The sequence below is a fragment of the Cynocephalus volans genome, chromosome X, assembly GCF_027409185.1.
Source record: "Cynocephalus volans isolate mCynVol1 chromosome X, mCynVol1.pri, whole genome shotgun sequence".
Classification (NCBI taxonomy): domain Eukaryota; kingdom Metazoa; phylum Chordata; class Mammalia; order Dermoptera; family Cynocephalidae; genus Cynocephalus; species Cynocephalus volans.
The window spans coordinates 29,399,125-29,412,704 of record NC_084478.1 but is presented as its reverse complement, the minus strand read 5'-3'; the positions used below and the strand labels follow the sequence as shown (position 1 = coordinate 29,412,704).

Sequence of the window (13,580 nt, the reverse complement as noted above, 5' to 3'; positions counted from 1 at the left end):
CACTTCACTTTCAAGGCTTCTTCTATTCTTCCATATCACTCACATAAAACAACAGTAAAAGCTAGTCACCTTATAGCAAAGGAATACAAGCCCCTGTCCACAAGTCAAGGAATGGTTCTGGGTTTATATCTCAATATAAATGCATTATTGAAAAACTGATGGTATAAATTCACTAGTTTAGTTAATAGTAACACACTAATAGTGATTTCCTATATTTGACAAATAGATCATGGTAATGTGAGATGACAAGATTAGAAGAAACAAACAGGTTGAGGGGTATATGGGAACCCCCCTATACTATCTGTGTGACTGTTCTGTAAATTTGAAAGTATTCCAAAGAATAAGTTTATTCTAAAAATTGATGAGGAGGTCCATTGGCCAATTCCTTTGGGAAACTTTCAGTTAAGAAATTAATTATCTCAATGCTTGTAATTATCAGAGCTTTGGGACTATCTATTAAGCATGGTAACTTTATCAGAGGGAATGTATGGTGCTGCATTTTCCAAACATATTTGGACAGAACCCTTTTTTCTTTCTTCAAAAAGTTTCTTTCCAGAAAAGTGCTGACATAGAGAAAGTTTTTCCCAACGTGTTACAGACTCTTATCTTATACTGGACCATGTTCAAATTTTAATCAGCATCTTTGTCTGAAGAGAGAAAGAAGCCATGAACATTAAATTGGCAGAAGATTTGAAACTAGGGATAATATGATGGATGAGAAAATAATCACTAAAATTAAACTTAATAGGCTACGTCAATTGACCAAACTTAATGGGATGAATATAAAAGGATAAACATAGAGTTTACTTTTAGTTAAACAAATTAAAAACAAAAAATCAACAGAGTAAGTTCAGGATGAAGAAGAACGGACTTAAGTGCCTATTATGTTACTACGAACAGCTTTGTGTCTCAGGAGATCTTAGGTCAAATTAGTAGAACTGCCATGCTCGGTGAAGAGGCCCTAAAAGTACTTTTATGGTAAGGCCATTTCTGCAGATCTTTTTTTTTTTTTTTTTTAAGATCTATGTGCTGCATAAGAAAAGGTCCTCATTGAGACATTTCCAAAGCAGAGGGAACAGGATGATGTGGATCTGGGAAACTATGTCATAGCAAGAAATGTTGAAGAAACTCAAATGTTACCCTGATGAACAAACATCCTAACGGGATTTGACAGTGGTCCTTACATACACAGGGATACAAGGAGAATGAAATCTATTCTGTGTAACTTCAGAAGTCAGAAGAAGGATCTAAGGAAGCAAGTGGAAGCACATCATCTCTGTGACCATTAAACAGCCTCACAAAAGAATGAACATCCTTGAAATGAAGTGAGCTTCCTTCCTCTGGGATTGTTCAAATAGAAGCTGGATGCCCAGCTGTCCAGATTGCTGCCAGGTTGTCTTCTGCATTATACCTGATAAATGACTTCTACAGAACCTTCTAGTGCTAAGATCTCAGAATATATGAAACCACAGGGAAAGGGAAAAAATTAAGAGGCACCGAGAAGAATGACAAACCGCTGAAAACACCCCCAAAGGTCCCTCAGGCCGCACTCTGCCTCTCTTCTAACCATCATCCCTGTGATAATATCTGGAAACTGCCTGGACAAGTGCTGGGGTTTAGCTGAAGAATCAGAGGCAAAATGCCATCCCTGAGTATGTACCTGAGAGACCATTGATGGTATAATTTAATTTACACTAGAGGGCAGGGGAGTGATGAATTCCTCTAGACCAAGTATTGTTGATACTCCAAAAGAAATTTACCAAAACAAATAAACACATAAACACACAAGTATACAAACAAATAAGTTAATTTTTTAGAACTCTATTTTTTTCTCCTATGGAAATAATGGGCCTATAAAAAGTTCAATGTGTACAAATTTAAGGCCTGCTTCAAGGTTGCCCCCAAGCTGAGCCAGAACTATCATGACGAGAGTGAGAGTGAGCTGGACACTCAGGTCACAAAAGTTAGGAAGGCGCTCTCTCAGGGTCCTGTAATTGCTGGCAGGGTCAGCCCCTGAGAGGGAGTGCCTCTTTAAATGTACGTCACAGCCACCTGCTTACATCACACTAGTCCCGGCCCCGTGATTGGTCAGGCATTCAACGCCCCTCCCCTCTGCAGCCTCAAACACTGGTTGCTTAGGTAACAGCCGCTTCAAAGCCTGCAGAGTGGGAGGCGGCAGACCAGACCTTCTCGCATCTCCTGACCGTATGTAGGCCAGAAGCTGGCACCGACACTACCTCTACCCTACAATGTCCCGGGTCCCGGACTGGAAGAGGGCAGAGCGTAGTCCAGGAGCTCCTGGGGCCAGCTGCGATGACAGAGGTGGCAGAGGCAGCAGTTGGAATGGCCCCTCAGGCGGTTTGGGTCCTAGAGCCGCAGGCTCCCATGAACCACCACTCTGCTTTAGACTGGAGAACCACCTGGTTGGCTCAGTCATTGGTCGTGGTGGGTCAAAAATAAAAGACCTACAGCGTTCGACAAACACTAAAATACAGATAAAAAAGGGGGACTGCGAAGCAGTAGTGAAAATTTTTGGCAGCAAAGATATGAAAGCAAAGGCCAAGGCAGCTATAGATACTCTTATTAAAAGACAAGAAAGGTACCGTTCAGAATCGGATGTGGATAATGCTGCGTCCCAACCTCCTGTTGGGAGAGACGTAAGCACAGTTAACGTTGTCAGAGAAGCTCCGCCATTGATGGATTTGGATCGTATTAAGGCAGAAGCCGTGGCGTGGGAAAAAAGAAAGTGGGCAGATTTACCACCAATTAAGAAAGACTTTTACACAGAATCCAAAGCTACAAGCTCCATGTCTAAAGAACAGGTAGACAAGTGGAGGAAAGAAAATTACAACGTAATGTGTGATGACTTGAAAGATGGTGAGAAGCGTCCCATCCCTAATCCAGCTTGTGAATTTGAGGACGCTTTCCGTCCGTACACAGAACTTATGAAAAGCATAACAAGGGCGGGTTTTCAAAAACCAACACCAATTCAGGCACAGGCATGGCCCATTGCCTTAAAAGGAGTAGATCTTATAGGAGTTGCCCAAACTGGCACAGGCAAAACATTGTCCTACTTAATGCCTGGGTTTATTCATCTTGATGGTCAACCGATATCTAGAGAACAAAGGAATGGACCTGGCATGCTAGTCCTCACTCCCACCAGAGAATTAGCTCTTCAGGTGGAAGCTGAATGTTCTAAATATTCATATAAAGGTCTGAAAAGTATTTGTATACATGGTGGTAGAAATAGAGAAGGACAAATTCAAGGCATTACCAAAAGTGTAGATATCATTATTGCAACTCCTGGAAGACTGAATGACCTGCAAATGAATAAGTTTGTTGACCTACGAAGCATAACCTACTTGGTCTTAGATGAGGCAGATAAAATGCTACATCTGGGGCTTGAGCACCAGATTAAGAAAATTTTGTTAGATGTGCGCCCAGATCGGCAGACTGTTATGACAAGTGCAACTTGGCCAGATTCTGTCCGTAGACTTGCACAGTCTTATTTGAAAGAGCCTATGATTGTTTATGTTGGCACTCTGGATCTAGTTGCTGTAAACACAGTGAAGCAAAATATAATCGTTACCACAGAAGCAGAAAAACGAGCTCTTATCCAAGAATTCCTAGAGAATATGTCACCAAAAGACAAAGTCATAGTGTTTGTCAACCGAAAACTTGTTGTTGATGACTTATCAAGTGATTTTGGTATCCAAGGCCTCCCTGTGCAATCACTACATGGTGACAGAGAGCTATGTGATCGAGAGGAAGCATTAGAAGACTTTAAAAGTGGAAAAGTGAAGATATTGATTACAACTGATTTAGTATCCCGAGGACTTGATGTTAACGATATCACACACGTATATAATTATGATTTCCCACAAAACATTGAAGAATATATCCACAGAGTAGGACGTACTGGACGAGCAGGAAAGACTGGAACGTCAATTTCCCTTATCACTCAAGATAATTCAAAGATTGCCAATGAATTGATTCAAATTCTGAAAAGAGCAAATCAGAGTGTCCCAGAAGATCTTGTAGCGATGGCCAAGCGATACAACTTCCATAAACAAAAAAAGGGGACACAGAAAAAAGACCAGGAAAATCTTGAGGAAAACCCAAGAAGAATTATGTTTACATTGAAAAGTTGTACCAGCTACGGGAAGATTTAAGGCATGTTGAACATACACAGTATTCAAGATACATAAGAAAGTTATTGGAAACATACTGGCAGTTTGAAGACATAACTGATTCTTAAATAACTCTAAGCTTTCAATACTGTGTATGTTCTTTAATAAAAAAATGTTTTTAAAATGAGAGCATGAGATACTTTGTGGGGAAAAATTGAATGCTATGTATTGGTAAAATCTTGTTTCTTTAATAGTCTGCCATGTCGATCTGTCTTAAAGACTTGGGAGAAGGCAGTGATGGTGCTTTTCTTGCTTTATAATAGTTGCGCTGAATTGCAGCATACATCGCTTTCATTAAGCTTATTCCAGTCAAAATATTCTCTCCCCAGCACCCCCAATGGTTGGTGCCACAGTAATCCCTAAACATATCTCCACTGTCATTCCTGAATTATTTTTTAGTTCATTAGAAAATAAGTGCTAAATCTTCTAGAAGATTCTACAGTTCTATATTATCTGATAGATGTAACCAAGAGAACACGTGTCTGACTGTCTGGGAATCATATCCTTACGTGAATTCTGTCACTAACCCCTGATTAGAAATTCCAGGGAGGTCACTTGTCTTCTCTAGGTCTCAATTTCTCCACTCATAAAATGGGATGGTTAGATTAAAAAAATTGGGGGTCTCCTTCACCTCTAAAATTTTGTGATATTATAAGTAAAATCGTGTACCCCAACTTTGTATTAACACCTTATAATCTAATCTAGGGAAAATTGCACCCTTGTGTAATAAATTGAACAAAGAAACCCTTTTTAAAGATCAGAAATACTTTCTGCATGTTTAGTAACTTTGTAATGTGACTGGCAGGTTTCTTTTTATTCTTTGCTTTTCTTTTCATCATATTTTGTTTTTAATTTTTGATTCAATTTGTCTTTAAAAGGTCAAAACCACATATACACACACACCAGAGGAAAAATTGAGTGTGAAAGAGAAATATATCATCTACTGGGGAAAATATAAAAAAATCAGATGACACTCTTGCCATAGGAACCCATTTTAGTAAAACTCTAATTTTGTTTATAATTCCATCTCTTATGCCTTACTTAGAAGCAACATACATCTCACAATTGCAAACAATATCGCCACAATGATGCAAAATAAATTCCAAAATTCAGTTTTCATGGAAACGTTGGAATTAGTTAAGACTTAACATTTCTGGCAAAATAAAGAGAAAAATTAATGCAACTGTCTTTTCCCACAGCTTGCTTGCCTTAGTTGTGAACACAAATAAGTCAGAAATTAAGAGGAAAAAAGAGTTAAACACTCTAGGCATAGGTATTTGAGGTTTAAAGTCTGCTTTTAAAGGTTTTATATATAGGCTCAATATCTCCTGATAAAATTAATAGCAATGGTTAACACATTTGAATGACATATACCAGGTGCTTAATCTCATAATTTCTAATATTCATAAGTAACCTACTCAATCATGTCTAAATAACAACAACAACAAAAACTATCACTCAGTGTCTGTGAGTAAGAAAAGTGTGCATTTCTTCTATAAGAAAAGGCTGAAAAGAAGAGCCAGTGTATGGAGAAAGGTAAGTAGAGACAGAAGAACGGTTCTTAACCAGGGGTACTTTGCTACCCAGGAGACCTTTGACAATATCTGAAGACAGTAATGGTTGCTACAACTTTGGGCGGGGGGTGAGGAACTACTGGCATCTAGTGGGTAGAAGTTGCTAAACACCCTGCAATCTATGGACAGTCCCACACAACAAAGAATTATCTGGCCTAAAACAATAGTGCTGAGATGGAGAATCCTTGAGAGACCATAAGAAAAACAAAACAACCAGTTGCATAGTAACCAAGAAGGGGCTCCTTTGGGAACACAGGGGCCTGTTTAGAATAGGGAATGCACAAAGGGCAAAAGCCTTAAGTGCACAGAATGGGAACATTATGTGCTGAAAACAGCACATGCTGGAAACAGCAAAGATGTCCTGATTCATTAGTAGGAAACACTGAGATCATTTTCTGTCCTGTTCACACACTCCTTTCTGTACTTCTTTTAATACTATATTCAGCTTGTTACATGGCCAAGGTCTGGATACTACCACAGAAGATGAGACATGACCGAGCTCAGGGCTGCACCAGCTTTCTCCTTTCTTGCAGGAGTTAGCTTGGTGTAGTCCCTCTGGGCCTCTCATAGCTTTCAAATATTTGGGCTTTGAGTAATCCTTGCATCTCCATCACTGAAAGGATAGTGATAGACTCCAAAGGGAAAAAAAAAATAGAGGGTTTCTAAGCTATATCTTATGGATTGTATAGAATAAAGCCCTACAAATTTCCTATCTTTGGTATAGTTGTATCAGCGGTCCTCCACCAGAGACAATTTTGTCAATGTCTAGATACAGATTTGGTTGTCACAACTTGGGGTGGTGGTGGTAGCATTGGCATCTCCTGGGTACCACTAAACACCCCACAATGCATAGGAGAGGCTCCCCACAACAGAGAATTATCTGGCCCAAATGTCAGTAGTGCCGTGGTTGAGACACTGTGCAATAAATTCAGCAAAAAGAAACAAGCAACAACAGCAAATCAAACCTAGTTGTAGAGATACTGTATTAGTCTGTTTCTGTTGCTTATAACAAAATATACGGAACTGGGTATTTTATAAAGAAATTGAAATTTATTGCTGACAGTTTCTGAGGCTGGGAAGTCCAAAGTCCAAGGAACATATCTGGTGGTGGTGACAGTGACCCTTCTCATTGCAAGAAGCAGAGAGAGCAGAGATGAACCTCCTCAATCTCCTTTTAAAGCCCTTCAAACCATGCCCCTGACCACAATTATTAATCCATTCACTACAGCATGGTCCTGCAATCTAATCACCTCTTCAAGGCTCCATCTTTAAGTTACCATAATAGGATTTCCCACCCTCTTAACACCATCACAGGGGTGGGGGGATTCAAGGTTTGGGGGGTACAATCAATCCAAGGCAAAACCACGAAGGCACTTCAGGGAGGAAAACAAAAAGAGATTATATATTGTGCACTGTGTAATATAAACCCCCCTGTAAACTTTCCTGTCTTTGTTGCAATCTGTGTTTCTGAACTGGAGTTGATTTTGTCCCCAGTTTGACATTTGGCAATGTCTGGAGACCGTTTTAGTTGTCCCTATCAGGGAGCAGAATTGCTACTGGCATCCAGCAGGCAGAAGTCAGCGATAAACACCCTATAATGCACCAGATAGCACCCTATGACAACTGATCTTTTGGTCTGAAATGTATGGTGTTGAGGTCAAGAAACTGGTTTACTTTGACCAATAAAGTTCTTGTGTGAGCAAATTGTTTCTCAGAAAGTCAAAGAAACACTGAGTTCTGCATCCAAATTGGAAGGGCTTGAAACCAAGGCACTGAACATGCACTGGCACAGGAGTGAAAGTCTGAGGATTCAGCTGCCCTCAGAGATTTTCCTATAAGATTCTTAGCATAGTGACTCACATTCAGTAGGTATTCCACAAATGTTAGATCCCTTTCACCCTCACTCTCCCATCACCCATTATACACTGCTTGTTCAGTATTCTGGGCGCTGCTCAGGCTATTCGCCCCGGTCTGGAATGTCCCTTTTCTTTCCTCTCTGCCAAGCCAAATCATAGTCATCATTCTGGGTCCAGCCAAAGTGCCACATTTTCCCTAAGTTCCTGTCTGCTCTCCTTCATTTCAAAACTTCTGTAGCTCTCCTTATCTAACAATAATGTTGACATTTATACTATACTAGTTTGCATTCCGACAGAGACAACTTTGAAAAATTCAAATGAATTAAGAGGAATTGCACAATCAGGTATTTAAATACATTATAAAAGTACAATACTTAAAACATTTTTATCCCATGTGATTGACAAACTGTGAGAGAGAACTGTCCAGAGATAAATCTGTATATAAATAAGGTATGTAATAAAGGTGAAATTTTAAATCAGAAAAGAAAGGAAAGTCTATTCTAAACTAACTAAATAAAATAAATAAATGAAAGTTATGTGATACATGCCAGAACAATTGATTAACAAAATTCTCCTACCATTAAAAAGTAATCCACACTAGATTCTTGCTCTTTATAAAAGAGAAAAGAACTTGAAGCTTACATAGGAAAATAATTTCTGATATCAAAATGGAAAATAATTTTTAAACATAAAAGCAAACACAGAAAATTAATAGGTTTGACAACATAAAAATGAAAATCTTCTTAATGTCAAAAGTACCATCAAAGACACAGGAAACACCAGAATAATAATTTTAAATATATAACACAATCATAGTTATTTATATTTAACATACAGAGCTTTTTACAAAGAAAAAAAAGATGAATCCCAAAGTAGAAATTTGGACAGAAATGTAAAAGACAATTCACCAGAAAAGTGAAGAGTAATTGTGTTAAAAAGTGCGTGACTTCTTTAGAGTGAAAGGAATAAAAATTAAACCAATGACATAACTTTTTCTCTGGAAAATTGGGCTAAGATTAGAAAGAAAAAAAAAAACCCTGAAAATACCTAATGCTATAAAACATGCAGGGAAATAAACACCAGTAAATTACAATTTGGCATAATTATATTCCTTGGAAAGATAGTTGAAATTATGGATAAAATCTGTATATGTTTAATAGACTTTGCCCCAGTAATGTTACTTCTAGACATTTACCTTAATAAGATAATCACATATATACCAATATTTATGTACAAGGCTTAAAGTGTTAATTTAAGTAATTTTTTAAAAACCCCGAGGTCCAATGATAGGGCACTAGTTAAATGAATTGCAGCATATCTATTCCTGATTTGGAAGAATAGAAATCATTTTCTTAAAGAATGTTTAAGGAGTGGAGACCCGTGTGGCACTGGGGCTCACTCTTAGGCCCCAGAGGGAAGTGCCAACAGCTGCAGCAGCCTCTGAGGTGAGCTCAGACCTACATGGCACCAGGGCTCAGTCCTAGGCCCCAGAGGGAAGCGCCCATACGCCCAGCAAGTGCAGAGGTGAGCCGAGATCCATGTGGTACTGGGAGCTCAGTCTATGGCCACAGATTCTATAACAGGAGTCAAGGTGATGTTATTTAGCAACTGCCGCACCTACTGTCACTGCAAGGACAGTTCACCACCACAGTACCAGCCAGGGCCACTCTAAAGGCAACCTGCTGCTCACTTGACTACATAGATATAAGAAGGGTCACTAGTAGAGCCTGAAAATAGAGGAAGAAGTCTTTATCCTCATAGATAACCCCAGAGTAGTAGAAGAAGCAAGTCCTCTACCAGATGACCAAACATCAATGAAAAAATACTAGAACTACAAAAAAACAAGAAGATATGACACCACCAAAGGAATACAGTAATGCTCAAATTTCAGACCCCATAGAACATGGAATCCTTGAAATGTCTGAAAAGGAATTCTGAGCAATGATCTGAAGAAAAATCAAAGAGGTAAAAGAAGACTCAATTAGAGAACACAATGAAACAAGAAAAAATGTCCAGAACACGAAGGAGGAAATTTACAAAGAGATTGATACCTTAAAAAAAGAGTGTAGCAGAACTCCTAGAAATGAAAGACTCAGTCAATAAAATAAAAAACGTAACAGAGAGGTGAGCAGCAGGCTAGAGCAAGCAGAAGAAAGAATTTCAGATATCGAAGGTGGTCTTTCTGAAATAACCCAGGCAGACCAAAAAAAAAAAAAGGGGGGGGGGGAAGAATTTAAAATATGACAAAAAATTAAGAGAGATAGCAGACAAACTCAAGTGCTCTAGCATCCAAATTGTGGGTATTTCAGAAGGGCTGGAGAAAGGAAAAGATATTGAAAACTTCAATAACAGAAAACTTCCCAGGTGTAGGGGGAGATGCAGACCTTCAGATCCAGGAAGCTCAAAGGTTGCCAAACAGATTCAATCCAAAATGATCCTCTCTGAGAAACATTATCGTCAAATTTGCAAAGCTCAAAGACAAAGAGAGAATTCTAAAAGCAGCAAGAGAAAAATGACAAGTCACCTATAAGGGAACCCCTGTCAGACTAACAGCAGACTTCTCAACTGAAACCCTACAGGCCAGAAGAAAGTGGAATTATATATTCAAAATACTGAAAGAAAAAAATTGCCAGCCAAGAATTCTTTACCCAGCAAGGCACTCCTTAAGAAATGAGGGAGAAATAGTGCATTTCTCAGAGAAACAAAAATTCTGGGAGTTCACTACTGCACGACTAGGCCTGTAAGAATTTCTCAAGGGAGTCCTGCATCTGGAATCCGAAGAACAATATTCACTATCATGAATATACAAGAAAGAGAAAAACCTGATGTTAAAACAAAAATGCCAGTGAGAAAGAGAAAGAAGCTAAATCATGCCACCTCAAATTTCCAGCTAACACTGAAGAAGAAAAATAAAAGGGGAAGTAATGATCAAAAGATATTTGAATCATCTAAACAAAAAGCAACTAAATGACAGGAATTAAACAATACTTGTCAATAACTACCCTAAATGTGAATGCATTAAACTTCCCATCAAAAGACACAGACTGATTGATTGGATTAAAAAGCTAGACCCAAGTATACGCAGTCTTCAAGAGACCCACCTCATCTGTAGACGCACACAGAGACTAAAGGTGAAGGGATGGAAAAGGATATAACATGCAAATTGAAACCATAAATGAGCAGGAATAGCTATTCTTATATTGGATAAAATAGACTTTAAACCAAAAAACATAAAAAGAGACAAAGAAGGCCACTGTATAATGATAAAAGGATCTATCCAGCTAGAAGACATAACAAGCATAAATATGTATGCACTGAATATGGGAGCACTCAGATGCATAAAGCAAACACTCTTAGACCTAAAGAAAGAAATAGGACCTAATACATTAATAGTGGGTGACCTGAACACCCCTCTCCCAGTATTGGACAGATCTTCCAGGCAACAAATCAACAAAGAGACACCGAATTTAAACTACACCTTAAACCAACCAGACCTGTCAGATATATACAGAACTTTTCACCCAACAACCAAAGAATATACTTTCTTCTCATCAGCACATGGAACATTCTCCAGGATAGACCACATATTAGGCCACAAATCTAGTCTCAGCAAATTTAAATAAATTGAAACATCCCAAGTATCTTTTCAGACCATAACAGACTAAAACTGGAAATTAATAACAAGCAAGACTCTGGAAACTATATAAATAGATGGAAACTAAACAATAGGCTCCTGAATGACCTATGGATCCAAGAAGAAATCAAACAGGAAATCAAAAAATTTCTTGAAACTGATGAAAATAAAGACACATCATACCAAAACTTGTGGGATACTACAAAAGCAATACTCAGAGGGAAATTTATTGCAATAAATGCTTACATCAAAAGAATATAAAGACTTCAAATAAATGACCTAACCCTATACCTCAAAGAACTAGAAAAACAGCAACAATCTAATCCTAAAGGTAGTAGACAGAGAGAAATAATTAAGTTCAGAGCAGTACTAAATGAAATAGAGACCCAAACAGCAATGGAAAAGATCAACAAAACAAAAAGTTTATTTTTTCAGAAGATAAATAAAATAGACAAACCATTAGCTAGGTTAACAAAATAAATAAATAAATAAATAAATAAATAAAAGAAGAGAGAAGACCCAAATAACAAAAATTAGAAATGAAAAGGGGGACATTACAACCAATAGCACAGGAATATGAAGAATCATTAGAGAATATTATAAACAACTGTATGACAACAAAAATGAAAACCTGGAAAATATGGATAAGTTTCTGGACACATACAAACTACCCAGACCAAATCAAGAAGATATAGAAAACCTGAACAGACCGACAACAAACAACGAGATTGAAGAGGTAATCAACAATATTCCAACAGAGAAAGGCCTCCAGGTCTGGGTGGCTTTACAGCTGAATTAATACCAATTCTCCTAAAACTATTCCAAAAAACTGAAACAGAAGCCACTCTCCCAAACTCATTCGATGAGGCCAACATAACTTTGATACCAAAACCAGATAAAGAAACCAAAAAAAGAAAATAACAGGCCAATATCTTTGAGGAACATAGACGCAAAATTCCTCAATAAAATATTAGCAATCAGAATACAGAAACACACTAAAAAAATTAAAAACCATGATCAAATAGGATTCATCCCAGGGATGCAAGGATGGTTCAACATATGAAAGTCAACACACTCAACAAACATCATGTTTGATGTTGATACATCACATCAGCAAACTCAAGGATAAAAACCATATGATTATCTCAATAGATGCTGAAAAAACATTTGACAAAACTCAATATGCCTTCGTGAGAAAGACTCTCGACCAATTAGGTATAGAAGGAAAGTATCTCAACACAATAAAAGCCATCTATGACAAGCCCACTGCCAGTATCATTCTGAATGGGGAAAAACTGAAGGCTTTTTAGTTAAGAACAGGAACAAGACAAGGATACCCACTCATACCACCTCTGGTACTAGCCAGAGCAATCGGGCAAGAGAAAGAAATAAAGGGCATGCAGATTGGAAAAGATGAAGTCAAACTGTCCCTATTTGCAGATGACACGATCCCATATATAGAAACATCTAAAGACTCTATCAAAAAGCTCCTAGAGCTGGTTAATAATTTCAGTAATGTTGCAGGATACAAAATAAATCCCTCAAATCAGTTGCATTTATATTCTCCAATAATGAACTAACAGAAAGAGAAATCAAGAAAGTAAGCCAAATTTCAATTGTCACAAAAAAATAAAATACCTAGGAACCAATTTAACCAAGGAGGTGAAAGATCTCTACAATGAGAACTACAAGCCACTACTGAAAGGAATTAAAGAAGACACAAAAAGATGGAAAGATATTCCATGCTCCTGGATTGGAAGAATTAACATTGTAAAAAGGTCTATATTACCCAGAGCAATCTACAGATTCAATGCAACCCCCATCAAAATACCAATGACATTCTTCACAGAAATGGAAAAACAATCTTAACATTCATATGGAATCACAAAAGACCCTGAATAGCCAAAGCAATCCTGAGCAAATAAATAAATAATTAATTAATTAAAGCTGGAGACATAATACTACCTGACTTCAAATTATACTACAAAGCTATAGTAACCAAAACAGCAAGTACTAGCATAAAAAAATAGACAGGCAGACCAGTGGAGTAGAATAGAGAACCCAGAAATCACCCCTCAGGCTTACAGCCATCTGATATTTGACAAGGACAACAAAAACCTACATTGAGGAAAAGACTGCCTCTTCAATAAGTGGTGCTGGGAAAATTGGATATCCACATGCAGAAGAATAAAACCAGACATGCGTCTCTTACCATATATTAAAACAACTCAAAATGGATTAAAGACTTAAGTATAAGACCTGAAACTGTAAAAATACTAAGGGAAAATATTGGTGAATCACTTCAGCAATTCTTTCTGGGCACAGG

General features: G+C 37.8%; 1 protein-coding gene across 1 annotated transcript; it reads left to right on the top strand.

The window, feature by feature from the left end:
* Positions 1-2,249: 2,249 nt before the first annotated feature.
* LOC134366561 (probable ATP-dependent RNA helicase DDX53) lies at positions 2,250-4,088 on the top strand (the record flags this gene model as incomplete). Its single annotated transcript, XM_063082928.1, has 1 exon — positions 2,250-4,088. A coding segment is annotated over exon 1 (1,839 nt), but the record flags the coding sequence as incomplete, so codon positions are not given.
* Between the last annotated feature and the right edge of the window lie 9,492 nt (positions 4,089-13,580).